Source organism: Sminthopsis crassicaudata, chromosome 2, assembly GCF_048593235.1.
Source record: "Sminthopsis crassicaudata isolate SCR6 chromosome 2, ASM4859323v1, whole genome shotgun sequence".
NCBI classification, from domain to species: domain Eukaryota; kingdom Metazoa; phylum Chordata; class Mammalia; order Dasyuromorphia; family Dasyuridae; genus Sminthopsis; species Sminthopsis crassicaudata.
Genome location: NC_133618.1, coordinates 194,048,213 through 194,071,407, shown reverse-complemented (window position 1 = coordinate 194,071,407; position 23,195 = coordinate 194,048,213). Strand labels below are relative to the sequence as shown.

The 23,195-nt window shown below is 33.3% G+C and overlaps 1 protein-coding gene and 1 long non-coding RNA gene across 32 annotated transcripts in view; one reads left to right on the top strand and one right to left on the bottom strand.

Moving 5' to 3' along the window:
• The window catches only part of MYT1L (myelin transcription factor 1 like), a 693,632-nt gene that overhangs the window by 407,339 nt on the left and 263,098 nt on the right, over positions 1-23,195 (top strand). For all 30 annotated transcript variants that reach the window (XR_012486139.1, XM_074288020.1, XM_074288037.1 and 27 more), the window contains 3 exons: positions 19,188-19,242; positions 19,424-19,457; positions 19,760-19,822. Coding sequence is in view for 29 of the 30 variants with exons in the window: in XM_074288020.1 (XP_074144121.1) it covers positions 19,188-19,242; positions 19,424-19,457; positions 19,760-19,822 (152 nt within the window). In the remaining variant the exon portion in view is untranslated. The remainder of the gene's footprint in view (positions 1-19,187; positions 19,243-19,423; positions 19,458-19,759; positions 19,823-23,195) is intronic.
• Positions 1-23,195, bottom strand: part of LOC141555290 (uncharacterized) — an 86,649-nt gene that overhangs the window by 56,502 nt on the left and 6,952 nt on the right. The gene's annotated exons all lie outside the window — the stretch shown is intronic.

Below are 23,195 nucleotides of genomic sequence, written 5' to 3'. Positions count from 1 at the left end.
AAATGACTCTTGTGGTTGGTGAATTAATATTTCCCCAAAATTTTTTTATTTAATTATGTAAATATAAAAAAAGAAAAAAAAATCCAGTTGAGTTACTTAAGTCACAAAAAAATGGGAGATAACAGATGCATTCATTTATTACAATTTATAAATACCTTGAAGGAAGTGACCATTCCTTTTGTAGTTTCTCTACATGTTATTAATAATGTGAGACATAAAGAAATAAGTAACAGGCTAAAAGTTCAAAAACATATATTCAAATCTTATTATGTCACCATTATCAAATCACTTCATATTTCTGAAGGTCAGTTTCTTCAATAAAATGAGAAGGTTGAATTAGAGCAGTGGTATCAAACTGCATTAGAAATAGGGACCATTAAACAATACACAAGGATCCCTGCAGCACATATTGACTTTTTAAAATACATATTAGTATTATCTGTGTTTTATTGTATTTGTATGTATTTTGTTAAATATTTCCCAACTACATTTTAATCTGGATCCAGCTGTACTTGGTAGTGTTGTGGGTTGCAGGTAGCCTAAAGACAACCTGTTTGACAATTGTGAACTAGATGATTTCTAAAATTGTATATGGCTCTAAATTCATGATCCTGTAGAAGCAAGCACTATGTCTTTTTTTCTAGTGACGGGAATAACTAGAGGATGGCAGCAAAAAAAAAAAATGTACTTCTATTGTACTACAATTTCAGAAGAATTAATATTTAGATTTACCCTAAACTGAAGGACTACAGGGAGGAGCATGGTTGGCATGAGTAGATTGTGATACATTACCAAGAAATCATTAGAGAATCAATAGAGGATACCATCATACATACATAATAACATACATATAGATAATATATAATCATATTTGATAACATATAATGTATAATTAAAAAAGAAGGTAGGCAGGTCGTTCAGTGAGCTGTGTTGTTGTTCAGTCTATTCAATTATATCTGAGTCTTCATGACCCCAATAGAATTGTTTGTGGCAAAAATATTGGAGTGATTTGCCATTTCTTTCTCCAACTCATTTTACTGATGAGGAAACTGGGGCCAACAGGGTTTAAGTTACTTGCCCACACAGCTAGTAAATGTCTAAGGTCATGTTTGAACTCAGATATTCCTGACTCCAGGTCCAGGTCTCTATCCATTGCATCACCTAGCTGTCCTATAATGAGAATAAGAGATAGCAAATGTAAAGTTTTTGTATTCAACTATTCTTCAAAGATCATAAGACCAGATAAAACATTCACTATACCAAATTTACCTCTGAATGTGATACCTGCTTGCTAGGTACAATGTGTCTGCTGCTAAGTTCATTTGCAACTGGGCTGGTTCAAGAAGTTTGTTCCCTAGAACTGGCTGAACTTCTATGGCTACCAGCACATTCAGTTAATGATTCCCATTGTTGTACTGCTAAAGGTTCTTCCAATATTTTGAAGCCCCCAAAGCCATAATCTGTTATGTCATCAATTTCAACAACCTAAATCAAGGAAGAAGAAACATAATAAAGTCAGAAAAACATAGCTGCCATACACTTACAGCCTTAGGGCAGCCCAGGTGTAAAGTGAAGGCAACCAAAGCATTTCCTGGGACTGTCACTGTCTCCTCAACCAGAAGTGCAGCATTTCTTTCTCTTAATTCAAGATGTCTTCCATTAACTCAAGTTTTTTTTTTCTTTTGTTTCTTTGTTTTGTTTTTTATATATGCATTTAGTCCTAGATAAACAATCAGTTAAAAAGCTTTTCATCACCACGTAGTAATTCAACAGCAATCAGTAAAAGGATGCCTTCATATACTCTGTCAGGAAGGTAAAGCATCACCTTTCTTTGAGTTTGAGAAATAGGCTTACCAAACCTCCATATTGATATCAAATAATACATTTTTTTCATTCTTAGAGGACTAGGCTATTATTGGCCACCATTATCCCTTCACCTCATTACATAATGACAGTTCACTCATGCAACCATTGTCCTACTTTGGATTCCCCAACTGAGATGCAAGGTATTTGTTTTGACAGTCTTTTATTAAGATGCCACAAAATACTGAACTGAGAGGAAGGAAGTTAGAGTTTCAGAGTTCATTTCATCTTGCAGAATAATGATTTTTCTGGAGTTCATGAAGTCCTTGAAAGTAGACAAGTTGGGAATAATTTATTCAGTTGGAGAATTGAGTGGTAAACTTAAGATGCATGCTATGAGCAACTCATGAGTTCAAAGAAGACTGACAGTTTGTATGTAGTTGGTTAAAATATCATAGCCAACCTAGCATGGAATTTAAAGAATGAGCGAGATTTCAATGGACAGATGTAATAAACGAGGGCATTTTAGATCAGGGAAAAAAAGTTTGAGGGTGCCTTAGAGTGCCCATAAATAGTTTTATGAATTTATATGAGACTGCTGCCAATGGTTAGCTTTCCTAATCAATATCAGGTCCTTAAAAATACTTAATAATTATGATGATAAAGATAATAGTGGTATTTATTATGATTTGAATGTGTATCCCTTCTGACCATGATACAAATTTAAATTCCAATAGGTGATATAAGGAGAAAGAGAAACCCTGTCTATAACAGGCACACAAGAAAATATTAATAATGGAAAGACTTGGTAAATCCTTAATGTGAAAAGAAAGAACATGGAAGACAAGAACTGACTTATTCTTGTATTTATATCCTTAGCACCTAGCACCTAGCACAGTCCCTGACATTTAGTGGATAATTAATAAATGTTTGAAGAATGAATGAATAAATGACTTCCCATAAAGGGCACACACACACACACACACACACACACACACACACACACATACACACACACACACACACACACACACACACACACACACCTATTTATATATGGGATGTGTGTGTATGAAACCTTTTCTAAAAACTTGAGTTTCAAACACTTAGTAGGAATACACTCTCTCTTCCCCCTCAGAAAAAGATATAAAAATGTAATATTATATTCTTACCTTTGCCTTTTTTCTACACTTTAATTAGCCTTAAGTCTGCTTGTTCAAATTTAAAAAATAAAATGACAAGAATAGGACTTCTCAGAATTTAAAGGGTCTATTTAAATGCAAATGAAATAAATAAAATTGGGCATACTTTCTTATGAAGGAATCTTTACTCCTCAAGTTTGTCTTATTTATCCATATTATGCTCAAGAACAAACTGACCATCAACTAGGAAGACATTTTCCTTCTCCCTTAAGTTTTTATACTTGTTTTCAATGGATTATAAAGTCATGTTTTATTCTTCCTAGAAATATGATTTTTTATTCTATTAGAAACAGAAAACAAAACTGGGGATCATTATATTTTTACATTGCAAGTTGTATATGCCTTATCCAATTGGAGAAACAAAGGAAAAGGAACTACATTGCCAAGCCTCACTTTTGGGAAATTTTTTTATGTTAATATTTTTGTGACTTTGTATCCTAATAGTTTGAAGATCAGTGTTCTTTCTAATTCTTAAATTTAAATTTTATAAGTCAGATGTTTTTATCAGCATGTTTAGTCTTCCAACTGCTTTCAAGGAGCCTGGGTAAAGGAAATTAAGAATTGTTTTGTGTGTATTAAAAATAAGAGAGCAAAGTTTGAAATCTATGCAATTTCTGGCTTGGAATAGACAATTGGCCTTATGGACAAGACAAAATACATTAAGCAGCATTTTTAGCAAAAAAAAAACAAACAAATAAAAACAGTAAAATGAAATCAAAAGACGTAGATTTTAGTCCTACCTTTTTCATTAATTAGGTATATAAACAAATTACTTTACTAGTCTAGACTTGATCTTTTTCAATTGAAGAATTTCAGAGGCTTTTCAATTGAATTTCTAAGGCTTCTTCCAGCTGAAAGATTCTATGCTATATTGGCTACATTCCCATGGTTTTTTGTTTGTTTGTTTGTTTGTTTGTTTGTTTGTTTTAAGCAAAGTCCTTTACTTTTGTTTTTAATCCACTTTCTCTAATCCAGTTTTACTCCCATTGAATTATTTAGATACAAGTATTAAGATTCCTGCACTATTTTTTAGAACTAACTCAAATAATGTGCTAATACTATATAGCAGTCTTCTTAAAGGGAGGTGCCAGGAAGAGACATCTAATCAAAGGGACAAGCCCCTAGAAGCAAAGAAGTCTGCCAAGGTGGAATTCAGGGATGAAGTTATCTGGGGCATGATAGAGAAATAGAGAGGAAAGCAGCATGGTAAGAAGCTGGATAGTCTGGATTTTTAAAAGGATGTTCTAGGAGAAGCCTACCACATTACCATGGGGGGGGGGGGGGGGCGGCGCAGGAGGTCCAGGGCAAAGGATATTTACAAAAGTTTCAGGTGTGAAATTATCTTACAAGATGAAAAAGGTTCAGGACCATATTTACATACAGAGAAGTACACCTGAGTGGGAAAGTTTCTAACAATTAGAATTCTACAAATGCAGATTTGGATGCTTGAGGTGGGATTTTACTTCTTAAAAGTCTTTAAGCAGAGACTGGCTGATCAGTCCATTATAGAATTTATTTTCTTTAGGGTACAGAATGAAGTAGATATTTACATACGTCCCTTCCAAGTATGAATTCTGCAATTCTTTCATTCTGCTATAAGGAAAAATAAGCATACACAAGGAGAGTGGCTATTTGGAGTATTGTAAAGGCCTTAAACTAAAAGCGATATTTGTCTAATTGGACACCAATAGTCCTAAACCAAGTCCTATTTAGTCCAGATTGACTCAGATTAAATGTAAATAGCTATCATTTTTGCTTTGCTCAGAAACTCTGAGGATCTTCCCTTATCAGATTCATTCATTCATTCATTTAGTCTAAAAAGGAGTCTTTGCCTCAATTGCTACCTAGTTTTAATCACCAAATGTGTGAGGCCTTAGTCAAATTGAAACCTGTTGAAGACCTTAGTTTAAAAAGGCCATAGTCTCCAATTTCATCCAGGGCCATCTCCAGGCACCTTAATCTATACCTTGCCACTATATCCAGATGGCTCTGGAGGGGAAAATTAAGCAGATGACCTTGCACAGCCCTCCCTCACTTAAATGCAATTCACTTGCATGTCACAGCATCATCTCCCTGATGTCATGGTTCTCTTCGAGATTGAAGAACAAACAACCACCAACAATAGAGGGCTATTCTTAGATTCAGGGTTTCTTGGATTTAATTCTTTGTTCTGATACATACTAGCTTTGAGACTATATCCAAAGCATGTAACTATCTTCTATTCCCCAAACAAATGTTCCAAAACTAGAGCTTAGAGATGAATTGCCAATCTGCATTGGTAAAGTAAGTTGCTATGTCAGTGGAAATACAGGTACAGACCGATACAAGATAAAGTGAAATAAACCCAAATAGTTTTTACGGAGAGTGAGAGAAAGAGGAAGGAAGTGTTTTAGAGTGTCCTTCATAGAGGAGACACTACCTGAATTGAATTTGAAAGGAAAAGAAAGACATCAGCACTGGAATGTTGTTGGAGGGAAGGGGAGGCTCTCTTTCTGAGAAGGAACATTTGCAAAATCATGGGATTGGGAGGCAGTTTGGAGTAGGATTAAATAAAACCTTAAGTGATAATAAACTTCTCTATTGCTGTGCACCATGACTATACTCAACATTCAAGGACCTGATATTAGTCTTTAGGTCTTTCTAAAATATCATTAAATGTCCTTGTAAGTAGATACATATTGACAACTGCATTATTGATTTACCAAAGCTTTGATTACAACATTTCTCCCCTTTAAGACATGTGTCCATTTTAGAATGAAATCCTATCCTCTGATATGGAAATAAATTAAGCAAATGGAAATAGAAATAAATCTACCCAACCCAATGTGTGGTTTGTCCCATGTTCCATCTCCCACCACTGCTTCTCCAAAGCCTGAGGGAGAAGAGCAACCCCAGATGCTATTCTTCTAGAACAGTGTTGTTTTGCCACGATGGGAACTTTGAAATTGCAGTCTGAGACATCTGTAAAATAAGGGGGTTGGACTATCTTATCTCTGAGGGCCCTGTTTGCTCTAAATTCTATGATTTACCTAGACTTAAGAAAACATGATATTGATATCAGCAAAATCCTAATCCAGTGATATATCATTGTGTCTATGTAAATACACCCTTTCCTGTAGAAAATTTTAGTGTTATTTAATCAACAAATATATATTAAACATCTATACTATACAGTGTTCTATAGGGGAGGAGGAGTTGGTTGAGGGGGAATAAGAGACTAGACTAATTATAGCTAAGATTTCTGTACTACTTTATACATACATTCTTTTATTTGGTTCTCAGTAAAGCTCTATGAGGTTGGGGCTATTATTATCCCCATAGCCTAGGGAAGGAAACTAAATATCAGAGAAGTTATAAATGAGTTGCTCAGGGCAACACTGTTGGTAAATGTCTGAGGCTGGCTTTAAAACAAGGCCTTCTTGATTCCAAATTCAGCACTCTATTAACTATATTCCATTCTGCCTCTTAGAAGAGGTAAAAGATAATTAATTTATATTACATCTAGAGAAATTATATATATATATAAATATGTATTTATATATATAAATTAAAAACAAAAAACTATTATAAGCCAAGACAAATGTTTTATTAATACTCATATTTTTAAGATTTTATTATTTATATATTTTAAAATTCCTTTTGTTTCAAATTCTCTCTCTTTATACATATTTAGAGGGGCTATTAATTATACATGTGAAATTGCATAAAACCTATTTCTATATTCATCATTTTTTAAAAAGCAAGAAATTAAGTGGAAAAAACTTATATTTTAATTTGAACTTAGAGTTCATTAATTCGCTCTTGAGATGGGTAGCATTGTTCATCAAGAATCTTTTGAAATTGTTTTGAATCGCTGTATTGAACAGAAAAAGTTATTCACAGTTGATCATTGTTATAATATTGCTGGTGCTATATATTATGATTTCCAGGTTCTTCCCACTTCACTCTGTTGAGTGAAGGTCTTTTCATATTTTTTTGAAACCATCATATTTGTCATTTATTATAGCACAATAGTATTCCATCAAAACCTTATACTTTTAGTATTCTATCACAACTTCTTTCAGCCATTCCCCAATTGATGGACATCCTCTAAATTTCTCATTTTTTTGCTGATTCAAAAAGAGTTGCTATAAATATTAGTCTTCATATTTCTTGAATCACTGTTTATGTGACAAGGATACTATTTATGGAGTCAGAGAAATTACATTCAAATCTTTTCTGATTCCCCCCGCTTCCTATTTTACCTGGAGTCATTTTGTACACTCATAGGAGCCTTAGTTTCCTCATCTATAAAATGTAAGGGTTGGATTTAAACTATATCTATTGTCCTTCACAATCTAAATCCTATTAGTGAATAATATATATATAGATTTGCCATAGAGACAGTGAGTCATTCAGTCAATCATTTATTGAATACCTACTGTATATCAAATACTTTGCTAAATACTTACTAAATACTTAAATTGATATAAAGAAAAACAAAAGAGAATCTCTACTTTCAAGGAATTCTAATGAGGGAGACAGTGTGTAAACATCTATATACAAACAAAATATCTAAGGGATAATTTGGAGATGATCAATTGAGAGAAGGAATTTGGCATTAAAGGGGAGTGAGAAAGACATCTTGTAGAAGGTGGGATTTTATTTCAAACATAAAGGAAGTCAAGAAAGTCAGCAGGCAGAGAATAGGAGAAAAAGAATTCCAGACTTGGGGAGAACCAGAGAAAAATTCAGATTCAAGAGGAGTTATATTTTAGGAAAAGAAAGAAACCAATATCAGTGGTTTTTTGAGCACTGCAAAATATATGAGGATTATTAAGAAAACCAGAGGGGGCCAAAGATAAAACAAAAACTTTTACATTTGATCCTGGAAATGATTCTGATTTTTACTGAATAAGAGTGTGACATGGTGAGATGTACTTTAAGATGTACTTGACAAATGAATGGATGGTAAATTGGAGTCAAGAAACTTGAGATAGGGAAATCAACCAAAATTCTAATGAAATAGTCTGAAAAAGTCTGACATGAAAAAGGTCTGCATCCAGATAGTAGCAGCATCAGAGGAAAGATAAAGATAACTAAAAATTGGATATAGGTTAGGAAGTGAGGAATCTAGAATGACATCCAGATTGTAATCCTGGGTAAATGGTAGTGTATGAAACTCCAGAAAAAGAGACTGAGGAGTGATCAGGTAGGAGATATAGTAGGAAATATAGAGTAATGTAATGTCATGGAAATCTTGAAAGAAGAGAGTATCAAGGAGAAGGTAATGATGGCCAGGGTCTGCAGAGAGGTCAAGAAGGATGAGAATTGAGAAAAGATCATTGGATTTGACAATTAAGACCTTTTGTAACTTTGGAGACAGCCATTTCAGTTGATTACAGAAGTCAAAAAGCAAACTATCAAGAGCTGAGAAAAGAGTATGAAGAAAGTAAGTTTAACCAAAAAAAAAAAAAAAAAAAAAAAAAAGGTATAAGTCAGAGAGGCAGAATTAAGCTAATATTAAAAACAACAACAACAACAACAACAACAACAACAACAACAACAACAACAACCAAAAAAACCTCTAAAAATGGGACCTTTCCAAAGTAGAGTAAGTTGCCTTGGGAGGTAATAGATTCTATAGTAAAAGTGTTCAGTAAAGAGGGAATATGTTACCATCCTTATTTAGGTCTTCATCATCTGTCTTCTAGTCTATTGTAAATTAGTATCTCAGAAAATTAGCAAATTTGTATCTTTGACTATATTTTTCCCTCTCCAATCTGTATTTTAAATAAATGTTACTGAATCTTCCCCAAATCCAAATCTGAACATAACATTCCCCAGCTCAAAAACTGTACCTTGCAGGGAAGTGACAGATCACTGTAGGCTGGAATAAGCAAGAAAAATATAGGAAAAAATGATGCTGGGCCCTGATGGATTGATAATATTCAGCTTAGTAGAAGAGAAGTAGAGGAGGGGCTTTCATATAGAGGAAATTGTTTTCATTCTAATATGAGGAAAATATGCATGTGTCCTCATGAAACTTATCATCAGGGACCATAGAAAAAGTCTAGAGAAAAGGGGACTGGGGAGCTATGATTGCAGAGTAAAGGCAGAAACTTGCCCAACCTCTCCCCCAAACTGCTCTAAATTCATTTAAATAATGACTCTGAACAAATTTTAGAGCATCAAAACACCCCCCAAAATGGAATATAACATTTTCCAGCCAAAGGCAATTTAGAAGCTCAGCAGAAAAGTTCTATGACACCACATTGGAAGTCCAGTATGCAGTGCTGGTACAGTGCCAGACCCAGACCCAGTCTGAGGCTTAACCTCTGAATCAGCAACAGTGCTGAAGGTTTCTAGACTTCTCAGCCCAGGGACACAAGGGAGGTGGGAGTCTGGTATGCAGTCTCAACACAGCCCTGGTCAGCACACTAGATCTTACAGCATCAGTGGGGCAGGGGCACACCAAATAGCTCCAGAGCAAAAAAGAGTACTTGAGATCAGATTCTAGAGGATTTCTGAAAACAGCTGCACAAACCCCCAGAAGCTTGGGTCAATATACCCTCCAACCTGGAAATAGAGCTCTACTTTAACGAAGAGTTAAAGGGAAATGAGCAAATGGCTAGGGAAATGAGCAAAAAACAAAAAAAAAAACAAAAAAATTTCTGACCATTGAAAGTTATTATGGTGATGAGGAAGATCAAAATACACACTCAAAAGATGATAACAAAGTCAAAGATCCTATATCCAAAGCCTCTAAAAAAAAATACAAATTAGGCGCAGCCCATTGAAGAGCTCAAAAGGGACTTTGAAAATCAAGTAAGAGGGATAGAGGAAAAATCAAGGAAAGAATTGAGAGAGGTAGAAAGTCAAAAAGCTAATGAGAAGAAGAATACCTTAAAAAGCAAAATTAGCCAATTGGGAAAGGAGGTACAAAAACTCACTGAGGAAAATAATTCTTAAAAAATAGAACTGAGCAAATGGAAACTAATACCTTTATAAGAAATCAAGATGCAATAAAGCAATTAGTCCTAATTCCCCTCTCTACCTCTCCCCCTCAAAAAAAAATTATAAGGCTACTTAAAATATATATATATATATTTATAGAGGCTCTTTTGTGATGACAAAATTAGGAAGCTAAAGAGATTATCATCAACGTGGGAATTACTCACCAAGTCATGGCACATGGAATACTATACTATATGTTGGAATATATTACTTGGGAAGACTGTGAAATAAACACAATGAAGAGAATAATTTATGCAATGACAACATTATAAAGACAGACAACTTTGAAAAATAGGAGCTCTGATGAGTGTAATGATTAATAAGAATTAAGGAGGATTCATTTAGAGGTGATGAACTACACAATAAGGCACATTTTCTTGGTTATATCCAATGCAGAAATGTATTTTGCTTGACTTAATATGTTTGTAACAAGGATTTTGTTTTTCTTTCTTAAGGAAGGTTTGGAATAATAAAAGGGAAAGAAAGAAGATTTTTGCTAATTCAAAAAATTAATTTAAAAAGATGATTATTAAAAATGTTATATGTACTTGATAGAAATTGAAAGATCATTTCTCTTCTATTTAACAAAACCATATCCCTGCCTCTAAGCAGAACTCTTTAAACTCTTTCAGTCCGAGTGTTACTATTGTTTTACTCAAATATCTTTCAAACTACCAGCCACTTTATCAGAAAACTTTATATTTCCTATAAACTTATTTAACCCACTGATAGAAAGATAGAGTAACATTGAATTAAGAACATGTCACCATTGAGTAGTCCTGAGATACTAAACCACTGATATTTCTTCTTTTATTGATCCTTCAAATCTGTAGTTTTATTACCTAAATATATCTCAATTTATCTTCTATAGAATCATAGAATGTCAGTTTCAGAAAAGTCCTATATCTGAAGAGTAACCACTTGCATATTATCACTATCAAGTGATCATTTAGACATTGCATGAAGGCCTCAATAAGGAAAAAATAGCACTCTACTTTAAGATGGTGCTAATTATTAGAAAAATTTCCTTATGCTGAAATCAAATTACTGTTCCTGCAATTACTACACATTGCTTGTATCTCTTTTCCTTGGGGCCATGGAAAATCAAATGTCTCTATGCCATGACAACACATCAAATACCTGAAATCAGCTAGCATTCTTCACCCCACCCACAATCTCATCTTCTAAGCTCAAGACTAAGCATCCCCATTTGTGAGGAAAAATAGTGGCACTAATGATAACATAGCAGCTGTTGCTTCTCTCCTATCTATAGACCTGTCACTGTCCTAAAACTGACATAAATTAAATTAGCTTTGTATGACATGATTTTTCAAAAAAGATCTAAGACAAACAAAATAAGATATTTTATATTCAGCAACTTTTGATTTTGCCCAATGCTTATTTGATAGTTAATTTAATATTCCTAATATTCATGCAATGATGTTTTTAATCAATGTAAAGCTTGTCCTTCCATATTTTACATTTTGGACCTCTACCAATCTTTAGGCAACTCATTTATCTTCTATAAGCTTTTAAAAGCAGTAGCTAATGCCTCCATAATAACTTTAACCTTATATGCCATTAAAGACTGCATTTAGGTGATTTATTCACATAATCCTTGATGAGCTCCTTTTTTTCTCTCCACAATTGTCCTCCAACCATCCTTAACACAAATCAATCAATGACCTGCTGAACAGATGTTCTGTGCCCAGTACCATATCAAGCAATACTGGAAATAGAAAAAGAGAATGATCTTTGCCCTCAGGGAACTTAAAATATATTAAAAAAACAATGCTTAACAAAAGTGAAATAATCAAAGATCAACCTCAGTTCTTCACCTTCATTTTTCACCTAGTTATATTCCTCTGAGCTTCTCTATCATCTCCCTAGGAACCTCATCATCCCATAGGATTGAATCAACCTTGATACTCCCACTTCATAGTCCCCTCTACCCTTCTGATTTGAGAGCAGAGCAAAAAGCTTTTTCCTCAAAACTTTCATTTAAAGAGTGAACTGGCCAGCTATCTCATTTCCCATCCAGGTACATTCCTTTGGGATACTCCATCATGCCTCTTCTTTCTCTATTCCCTACAGCTTTCTTTTGCATTTTATCTTCCCCCCAGCCTATTAGATTGTAGTCTCCTTGAGGGAAAGCACTGTTTTTTCTTTTACCAAAGCTTAGCACAGTGCTTAGAATAGGGTATTTATAAATGTTTAATGACTGTAAAATGAGAGGATTGGGTTAGGAAAAACTCGCAGTATCTTCCAATACTTAAAGTTTATAACTACTTCTATCATTCTTAATATGAGTATGTTAGTGTGTTTGTGGATATCTTTACATATATGTATATAAGCATGTACAATCTGTGTGCTTACCTATGCAAAGACTCCTTTTCTGTGGCAAGTGAAAGATGAAATGATTTAAGAAAATAAAAATTCTATCTTCCAAACATAGTGATTTATTAAGCAATGCACATGTGTATTGCTTAACAAAATGGGACCATATCTTCTCAACTTAAGCCTGGATCCTCAATACAGGGAAAGTCAGACTTTTATACATTAAAGACAATTATTCAAATAATGCAAATTAATTAAAAGGAAACTATACATTAGGTAATCTTACTTTTAATTGGAGGCAAGTTGGGAAAGGGAAAGTGAACAGATGAAATTTCCTGAATTCAGAAAAGGAAATTTCTCACTCTCCAACTATCCATAAACAATTAAGGGAATGTGGAAACAATAACTGACTGATATGGATGGGCCAGTTTTCAGATAAGACATATGGCTTGCTTGAGATATACAATTATAAAAAAATTCCTTGCATCAGTCTTTGCATTTGCCTGGGTTTCTGTTCAGTATAATCTAAATTCTTTCTTAAAGAATCTCTAAACAGGGAGAGGTTGTTCAGATTCCCAGTCAAGCAGGGCTAGATTCAAAAAAATACAATATGGTTTTCTCCCAGTTTCCACATAATGTTTTCTCATAGGAAAGAATCTGTACTGGACTCATAATTGAGTAGAAATTAAACTAGCTCCAGAACTGAGTCACAAATTGAAGTCAGTGTGGTTATTTCAACTCTCACAATTAACCATTTGTTGTCCTAATTCCCTGAAATCTCTCATTACCTTATCATTGTTGACAATTTTTCTAAAATACAGAAATATACAGTATATATAGCATGTATGGTAAAGTATATGTAGTATACGTATAAAGTACATACAATATATAGAGAAAACACTTTATAATTATACAAATATAACAGTTTATATGTTTGAAACTTTAGTTAATTGTCAAGAGAATAGCTACCTACCAACTGCTTTATCCCATGACGCCAAGCCCTATTAAAAAGACAAAACATATCTTCTAATTGTTCTAAGTTGCTTAGAAAACTATCAAAGACTTAAGTTCAGTTCAGAAGCTCTAAAACTAATTTTAATCCTTTCAAAATTATTTAGATCCTCCAAAAACATTTCAAAATTGTTTTGCTGTCCAAAGGTCCCCATTATTTCAGAATGCATTATTCAATTTCACCTTTAAAAAGACATACTCTGGTTCTAAGCTATTTTTATAGACTTATTTCCAATTATTTGCCTTTGTGCATGCTGCATTACCCCAGAAAGGTCCTTCTTACTTTTACTAAACTTGGAACTTCTTCTTTGCCTGTGCCTTTGCATTGACTATCCTTGAGATCCTGGAAGACATGGATTTTTTTATTTTGTCTTTCTTTGTATCCTTGGTGCTTAGCACATCTTGAGCCCATAATAAATACTTATTGACTAACTCCTGGAATGTATTTCTTCCCCACCTCCACCTCTTAAAATTTTTAGATTATAAATCTCTATATTGTGATCAAGTAAAATTCTAGTAAAATTCTAGCTCCTTAAGGTAAAGAAAAGGTTTTTGTTTTGTTTTGATTTACTTTGCTTTGCTTTTTAATTTCCAAGCTTAGTTCCTTGAATGGAAAAAGTATTTAATAGGTACTTCTTGAATTAAATAGAACTGTGTTTCCTCATTGGCTTCTTGCTAGAGCGTGTCTCCTAAGCTTACTTCAAGTCAAACCAATACTTTATATAAGATCTTATATTTTCAAGTAAACCTTAGAAGTTATGTGGTCCAAGCTATCACATTATAGACAAATAAATTTTAGTGATTTGAAAGTAAATTGAATCCTATCCAAATATGGGATTTAACCCCAGAACCTCTACAATTTGGAGGGAAGACCTAGGAATATGTGGTTGGTTGAGAGATATGGAGGGTCATACAATCAATTTGTTGTCTTTGCTATAGTAATCTTGAGAGAAATAAACTCTACTACCATAAACCAACATGTTATGCATTTAAGAAAACTAGGTTTTTCTTGGAAAAAATGCCAAGTTATTATAGAATCTTAATTCTAACCCAGCATTATTTTCATTTGTGGCTTCTGTGGATTTAATTTTAACATCACTTTTAAATCATTAAGCCCTAAAATGGCCATAGAATTCTAATCAGAACCTGCATAATGCTGAGTTTAGTAGAATGACCTTCACTTTTTATATGGTATTACTTTAACAATATGGTTTTATTTTTATAGTCTCATCTTACAATCATACTACTTTTCCAGTGAGAAATTTAATCTATGCATCTCAAAGGAGAAACTTTATAAAGAAACTGAGTCATCCAGAATATCCCACAAAGTACAAGAATGCTATCAAAGATGTACCTAATTGTGAGTTTAATTTGATTCAACAAACATTTATTTACCACCTACTATTCAGGAAGTTTTTCTCAGTCCAGGGGATACAAATTTCAACTTAGTCACTTTTCTTATTCTCAGCAGCTTGATATTTATTAGAAGAGTGGCATGTGCAAGATAAGATGTTGTGAAAGCAAAAGCTACATCTAGGTGGAGTCCTCAAGTAAGATTTCAGGAGAGAGAATGCTTTCAACTTTCTGGATTGGAGATGTGAAAACTTGAAGAAGCTTCACAGAAGAGGTAGTCTTTGTTCTGAGCCTTAAAGACAGAGAATTTGGACCCATGAAGATCAGGATAGAATACTGGTCATGAATTCAGCAAGATTAGGAGAAAGGATATTAGGGTTCAGTGAGAAAGATGTTTTACCTTAGATGAACTTTCTTCAGAATTTCCATAGCCTCTTGCTTGTACTTTTTTTAAGCTTGTAGGTCCTTCTGTTTTGTATTATGGTTATTTATTTGAGTATATGTGTAATCCTCTTCAGTAGAACAGAAGTAATTGTATAGAAGGATCCATATTTTTACTCATCTTTGTATTCTGTATAGCACCAAGTACAGTACTGTTAAGTAGGTATCTATGATATGTTTGCTGAATAAATGAAAGAATGACTTTAAAAGTATAACCCAATTTATATCTTTCCCTTTCTTTCTTGAATCACAGATTTTAAAGTTGGAAGGGACTTAAGAGATTATTTAAGACTAACATCCTCACTTTATAAACAGGGAACTTGAGATCTGAACAAGTCAAATGATTTGTCCAAGGTCATAGGAAGTATGCAAAACCCAGTTGGATATTAGATTTCCTTTCACTAAACCATTTTATTTTTCTATAACCACCCAAGGACTTTAGATTTACTGTAAATGTTTGTTTTTTAGTTTTTAATTAATTTATAAAGATTTTGTGGAAAGTTAATATATATTTTCTTTTTTTAAATAGTATTTTTTTTTTTACCAATTACACATCATGAAATTTTAGCACTCGTTTTAATAAGATATTGAGGTCCAAATTTTTCTTCTTCCCTTTCTACCTTCCTCTTTTGAAAATGGTAGGCAATTTGGTGTAGTGTGTGTGTGTGTGTGTGTGTGTGTGCATGTGTATAGGTTCATGTGAATTGTATATACATACATATATATATATGTGTGTGTGTGTGTGTGTGTGTGTGTGTGTGTGTTATATATTTTCCATATTAGTCATGGTTGTGAAAAAAGAAACAAAATGAGAAAAAAATGAAAAACAATAAAGTAAGTGAAAAATTATGCTTCAATCTGCATTCGCAGTCCATCAGTTCTTTATCTGGATGTAGATAGCATTTTCCTTCATGTGTATGTTGTACTTGTATAATTGTGTTGCTGAATGGAGCTGAATCATTCATACTTGGTCATCACACAATGTTGTTGATACTATATATAATGTTTTCTTATATAAGGATTCTGCTCCTTACATTTTGAATAAATTCTTACATGTCTTCCCAAGTTTTTTTCTGAAATCTGCCTATTCATCATTTCTTGTTGCACAATATTATTATTTACATTCATTTGTATACCACAGCTTGTTCAGCCATTCCCCAAAGGATAGGCATACCCTCAGTTTTCAACATTTTGCCACCATGAAAAGGGCTGTTATCAATATTTTTGCTTTTATAAGGCAATTTCCCTTTTTGATGATCTCTTTGGGAAACAGACCTATTAGTGGTTTTGGTGGAAAGGTTTTATTAAGTTGATTTGTTATCATATTTGTCTATCTGACCAGTGGCTGACTTTCCCTTATTTTAGTCAATACCAAATAGTTTTGAAAATTCCTGCTTTTGTAGTATACTGAGATCTTGTATTCCTAACCCAAGTCTTGTTCTTCCCCACTTTTTCTCCATTATTTCCCTTAATATTGACTCTTTCTTTCTCCAAACAAATGTCGTTATTTTTTCTGGCTCTCTAAAGTAATCTTTTGGTAATTTGGCATGGCACTGAATAATTAATTAATTTACATATAATTTCCATTTTAATTATACCAACATTGTTCAACCATAAATATTATACCACTTATTTCTCTAAAGAATATTTTAATTGTATTCATATAGTTTCTATGAGTGTCAAAATAGGTAGATTTTAAAATATTTTATAAATATTATAACCATGCCACCATGATTATCTTCAGTCTAAGAAAGAAACAATCAAATGATAATACTTTTATTAATAAACATGCTAACATTATTAATAAAATTATTAAAGTATCCAGAAACTATTCCTCTTGAAGCTTTTAAACATCATAACAAAATTATTTCCGTCGTGAAAACAAAAGGTTTGAGACTGGATCTTTTCCATGCCAAGATTATTATATATTGAGGTTGATGTCTAGAAATCCATATTATAAAATACAACAATTCTTCAACTATACATTTAGACCATTTTCTGCCTAATGGTAAGTCATTTCACTTCTTGTAATATCTTCACATCAGTGGTCCTTACAAGAAATAAATGAAGGAAAGGAGTGAAGTGGCATGATGGCTTATGGGAACAAAATAGAAGCTACTAGCTAAGATAAGGTCAAAGGATTATAACTATAAGTATTTTATATGCATACCTATTTGTTTTTTCAGGTTATCCTATCCCCATGAATTACTTTTCCCAACTAATGGGTAGCTGATTATATAGCAAATACTGTACAGTAGTATAGAATTGTTTAAAATAGTTCTCCCAACTTGGTTCAGAATTGAGAAAGGCTTATTAGTACTTCAAAATGATTTCTAAAAGATATAATTTGCTATGGAAAATCACCTAAGTAAGTATGTCTATCCCTAGTTATATTTTGATAATGGACACCTCTGATACATGCATAGAAAAAAAGTCACAAACATTTTATAGAAATGAGGCAGTGGGCAACTACTGGTACTGAGTGAATATTTTTTGTAAAAACTTTTTCTGTGATTTTTCTCTACTGGGAGAAAGGGAGATATTCTCCTCTTTGACATATCTTTATATTATGTGATCCATAACACAGATTTCTTCTGTATGTAGAATGCAAGCTTCTTGAAAGCAGGAGTTGTTTCATGTTTCTATTTGTATCCCCAAAGCCAAGCAGGCACTGAATAAAGGCTTATTCATCAAAATGATTGATATAATTTATCAGGTCAAACTGAAACCCAACCAGCCTAAGAAGTCTGTTATTCTATAGTATTAGAAGCATAGTAAACTATATATGTCTGTATCTGACAACTTCATTCTGTTTAGAAATCTGAACATGGACACATGAAAAGGGCAGAGAAATAACATCCCAGAAAACTTTCCTTAGATATGAACAGTCATTTTAGTGACATCACTTATTGGCCACTCTGGTATAATAAGTAGGATTTTACAATAAAGTAGATCTGCTGTTGTATATTATTAATATATTATAAAATTGTGTATTGCACACATGTGTTATTACATGCTTGTGATGAAGTGTCTAGATCTATTCATACAAACATCTGATTTTTTAGTATGAATGAAAATGAAGAAGTTTAGTTCAATTAGATAGGATAAGAAGTATTTGTTTCCTTTCTTCTCTTCCTTCCTCTCTCTCTTCCTCTCTTCTTCTCTTTTTCTTTCTCTATTTCCATTTGTCCCTCTTTCTCTCCCTTTCTTTCTCTCCTTCCTTCCATTTCTTCTTCTCCCTTTCCCTTCCTGTATTTTTCTTCCTTTCTTCTCTTTTTTCCCTCTATCTCTCACTCCTTTTTCCCCTCCTTCCACTACTCCTATTTGCTTTGATTTTTGTTCCTATTTGGTCATTTCACATTCTTTTGTTTAAGGGAAATGTGTCTCTAAGCTTTTTTTAAAAATCTCATTTTAAATTTCACAGCTAGTGATCATGTTATTTAAGAATTCTCAAACAAAAAAAAATTTTAAAGAATTTTTAAAAAGAATTCTCTCCTATGGCCTTAGATACAGATATGTATTAGGAGGCATACATGTAACTGCCACCCTGAAGAGACTCGAGTTTTAAGGGTCCTCATGAAAAAGGAGGGGTCAGGATGATGGAGAGGGAATTCCTGTTCAGGTACAGATTGAAATAATGAGCTTCTGACTTCTCTTTCAACTGTTAAATTAAGTCTGAGTGATGTACATATTCCAATGTACATCTCAAAGTAACTTCAGATGTCCTGGGTGGGGGGGACTATTTAAAGAATAATAATGTATTTTCATTTTTTAACATCCCCCCCAAAAAAAGTTGATTAAATATTGCCTATGATGGGACTTTTTTTTGAGAGGGGGGCAAGGCAAGTTTGACATTATATAATATATCTAGGTTTCCTGAAACTCATTCCTCCACTCCCACCCTGTTCCCAGGGATTTCACTTTGCAGAATAAAATGGAATTAAAATATTGTCAATAAATGGTGAGGGAGCTGGTACCACTCAGTGCATTGATAGTCTGTGCATGCAGGATAAGAACATTGACTGCCTGCTAATCTATTCCCAGATGGAGGTGGATGCCGACGAGAAACGCCATCGCACACGCTCCAAAGGGGTTCGAGGTAAGTCTGCTACTTCACTAAATCACTGGAGGCTTCTGCTCAGGGTCACCTTCATCCTCCAGAATCCCTTTGCACAATTCATTCTGACCCTTGCTTTTACACAACCTTTTGGTAATTTTCTCTAGAAGAGGGGTACTTGTAATAGATGATAAATTTTTATATATTTTCCATCTTTCTGCAGTTCCCGTGGAACCAGCCATACAGGAGCTGTTCAGGTTAGTGCTCTGAGTGTAAAATGTATCCCCATTAGCAATTTAGAAAATTCATGCCTTTTAATGGGTATAATGCACTTTCAAGTTCATTGGTGCTTTGCTCATGCCCTGCTGCACTGATGAAATTAATTCCCCTGAGACTTGCTAATAAAAAGCATCTCCCCCTCTTTTTCCCCCTTCAGTTATTTGATTTTTCTTTTTCTGTCTTTGTTGTCCTCCATCTCGGCTAAACTTACTGCCTGCTTTTAGTATAATCTCTCGGCAGCACACAACACCTCTGTAATTAATTCTCTTCCTTTTTTCAGCTGCCCCACTCCTGGCTGTGATGGTAGCGGTCACGTTAGTGGCAAATATGCAAGACACAGAAGGTAATACTGATGTTCTTTCCACAATATAACTAGAAGGGTTTGATAACCATCTTGTCTTTAGTGACCTTGTTAAATGATTGGAACCAAAAGACAAAAATGACTGGTTGAGTGTTTTTGGAAAACAATCCATTTTGTATTTGCATTTGGAGGGATTTTTTTCCCTTCCTTTTTTCCTTTGAAAGTCCCTCCTTTGTCTCAGGCAATTACAGTGTTTCTTAGGTGAACCAGTCTTGCCATCTCTGCATGGCATAAAGTCATAATAATAAAAAAGTCAGATCAAATTTGGATTAGCCAGAAGTTACATGTGCATAACTGTACACATATTTGTACACACAGATAACTTCACTCCTTTTGATATACATTTTTCTTGCCAATGTTAAAAGGATCGTCATATGGATTACATGCCAAAATGACTCCCCAAGCCCCATCATTGAGAACTCTAGTTTCTTCCTTCTATTTTCTCTCATTTTCATCATGATAGATCTATAAACCATGTATGGCAAATTAAAATGTGACCTTGGTGACATTCTTGTGCTATTATGACTTCTGTCGTTTAACATGTTAATTTTGGGAAACAAAGTATAGGCTTTGAAGCGGAGACAGTCATGTGATAAGGTTAGCTTCAAAGGTCAAAATCTGGGACAGATCAATGATAATGAGACTTGGAGATCCAAATGACTATATTATGCTTATAAAGAGTATTACTCTAGCTCCTCAATAGGAAAAGAATGTGTTTAGATTATTACTGGGAAATTAGCTGAAATTATACAGAAATCTATTCTTTCTATGTTTCTTACTTGGGATGGGATGGGAAGCAAGTATTTGAAATACGAAGTGTGATGGCCCCAGACAAATCATAACTATCTTCTATTAGCCTTCAGAATTTAAGTTTTGGTTATGATGGCTGAGAACATTTAACATACAAGAATATGGTTGAACACCCATGCTTCTATGAAAACTGGCCTAGAAAAATAAATGGCAGACAATATGACCACTCTTACTGTTACCAAGATGTCATGACATTTATTTGTGGATTTGTATGTGTGTTTTTTGAGTATGTCTATTTTCAACCTTTTAAGAGAAAAAGAGATTTGGTTCAGGAAAACAGATAAAAAGCTGACTCTGAAGTTAGGAAGATCTGAGTTCAAATCTTCCCTTTGTCTCATACTGGTTATGTGACTATAGCTATTGTGACATGTACCTATGTCACCAATTCTCTCAGTGCCTCCAAGCAACTCCTCAAAACTTTCAATACCAAGTTCCCCATTCATACGAAATAATAAAACCAGAGCAAAACAAAAAGAAAAATTTAAGTGAAAATTCTATAGAATTAGGTTAATAATAAATACAGCTTATATTCCTTTTAGGAAAACCAAAATTGACAATCACCCCAGAATTAACAAAAGCAACTTTATTTAAGCATCAAATAAGCATTTTCTTTCTAGAAATATGTAATGGGAAGGAAATAATTATTTTTATTCTCCTTCAGGAATATTAAGGGACAATTGTTAACTACTTGAAAATTAATTGCTATACTATATTGTAAGGAAGCAAGAAAATTTTAAATTAGGAGGAAAATGCATCTGATTTGTCACACAATGGCTGATGTTTAACAAGAACAAAAGAAAAAGTAGCTCACTTTTGTTTTCAGGAATAATATAGCTAAAATCAAACTTTTAAAATTATTTAGATAACTTTATAAGAACACACCACACTTTTCACATAAATGGATAGTGCATCACTTCTTATTTCCTTTTTGAATATAAAGCAATTATCTAACTAATGTGTGGTATATGTCTTCCTTGTTATGCTTTCTTGGCCAATCAGCAGCTGAATACAATCTATAGTTGAATAATAAGGCAATATCTAAAAGGAATTTCACATGACTTGTGAATATATTTTATTAATTAGGTAAAATTTGAATTATTTCACAACTAAAATTTGTTGTTTCTATTTTGCTATTTTTAACGTTCACACAATGCCTGCCAAACTGTATACTATTTATGTGAGTGTACAAATGTGAGTGTACACCTAATCTGAATGTTGCATGTCAGAACGTGTGTACTTTGAAATGTTATAGACATCTTACTCCAAATAAACAAAACAAGCAATAAAAATAAAAATAAGAAAGGTTAAGATAGGTGTACTTATAAAATGGTAATCCTGAATCTTGCTTTTGAAGCATGATTCTGGTTTGTCAGTATTCAAACAGTCTGAATCTTAGACCTGCTAATTAGATGAAATCTTGAGGTCTCACAAATGATTGTAAATTTAGAAATGTATGCAAAAAAATCCCATTTTTTTAGTTGTTAAAGTTTCTCTCTGTTTATGCTATTGTAATTATCAATACACCGGTCAGATTACATCCCATTAATAGGCTTCTAATTAATTTGAATAGAACCTGCTGACAGATGCATTAGAGTATAATGGAAAGAGCACAATTTGAGAAATTTATTAACTAATCATCCTTTCAAAGGACTGATAGTAAAGTAAACCTTATACTTCTCAAAAGAGAGGTGGCAGACTATGGATGGGAATTGAAACATGCATTTTACTAATAATGTCTTGATTTGTTTTACTACTTTACAACTATTTAATACAAACAGAGATTCTTCCTGATAAAGGAGAGAGGTTGAAGCAGATCATTGCAAATTGATATTGTTAAAAATGGATAAAACATTGAAAACAGAAAAAAATAAAAGCTAGCACACAGCTTTACTTCTGGATCCTGAAATGCTCATAAAAACATATGAAAAATAAATCTTGATATACTTTTTAAAAAAATTTTAAAAGAAGGTATGGGCCTAGAAATTAAAAAAAAAAAAAAAAAAAAACCAACCTGAATTTCAATCTGTTTCTGCCCCAACTCTTTGTGTGACCTTAGACAAATTAGGTAACCAACATGAATTTCAGTTTTCTGAAATATATATAAAATTAAAGAGTTGTACTAGATAACATTTAAGATGCTTTACAAATCAAAAGTTCTATTATTTTGTTGTTGTTGTTTTTTTCTTTTCATAGGAGAATTTACATTGAGCTTGTAGTGGATTTTTAAAGGATTTTTTTATTTCTTTCATCTTATAAGAATGCATACTTTTTATTTATTGGAGAATTTTAATGAGTACTATATGTCTATCTGTGTGTGTGTGTGTGTGTGTGTGTGTGTGTATGTGTGTGTAAGAGAGAGAGAGAGAGTGAAGGCAACTAGGTAGTGCTGTGGTTTGAGTGCTGAGCCTAAAATCAGGAACACTCATCTTCCTGAATTCAAATCTTGTCTCAATCATTTACTAGCTGTGTGACCTTGGACAACTCATTTAATCCTGTTTGCCTCAGTTCCTCAATTAGTGAAATGAGCTGGAGAAGGAAATAGAAA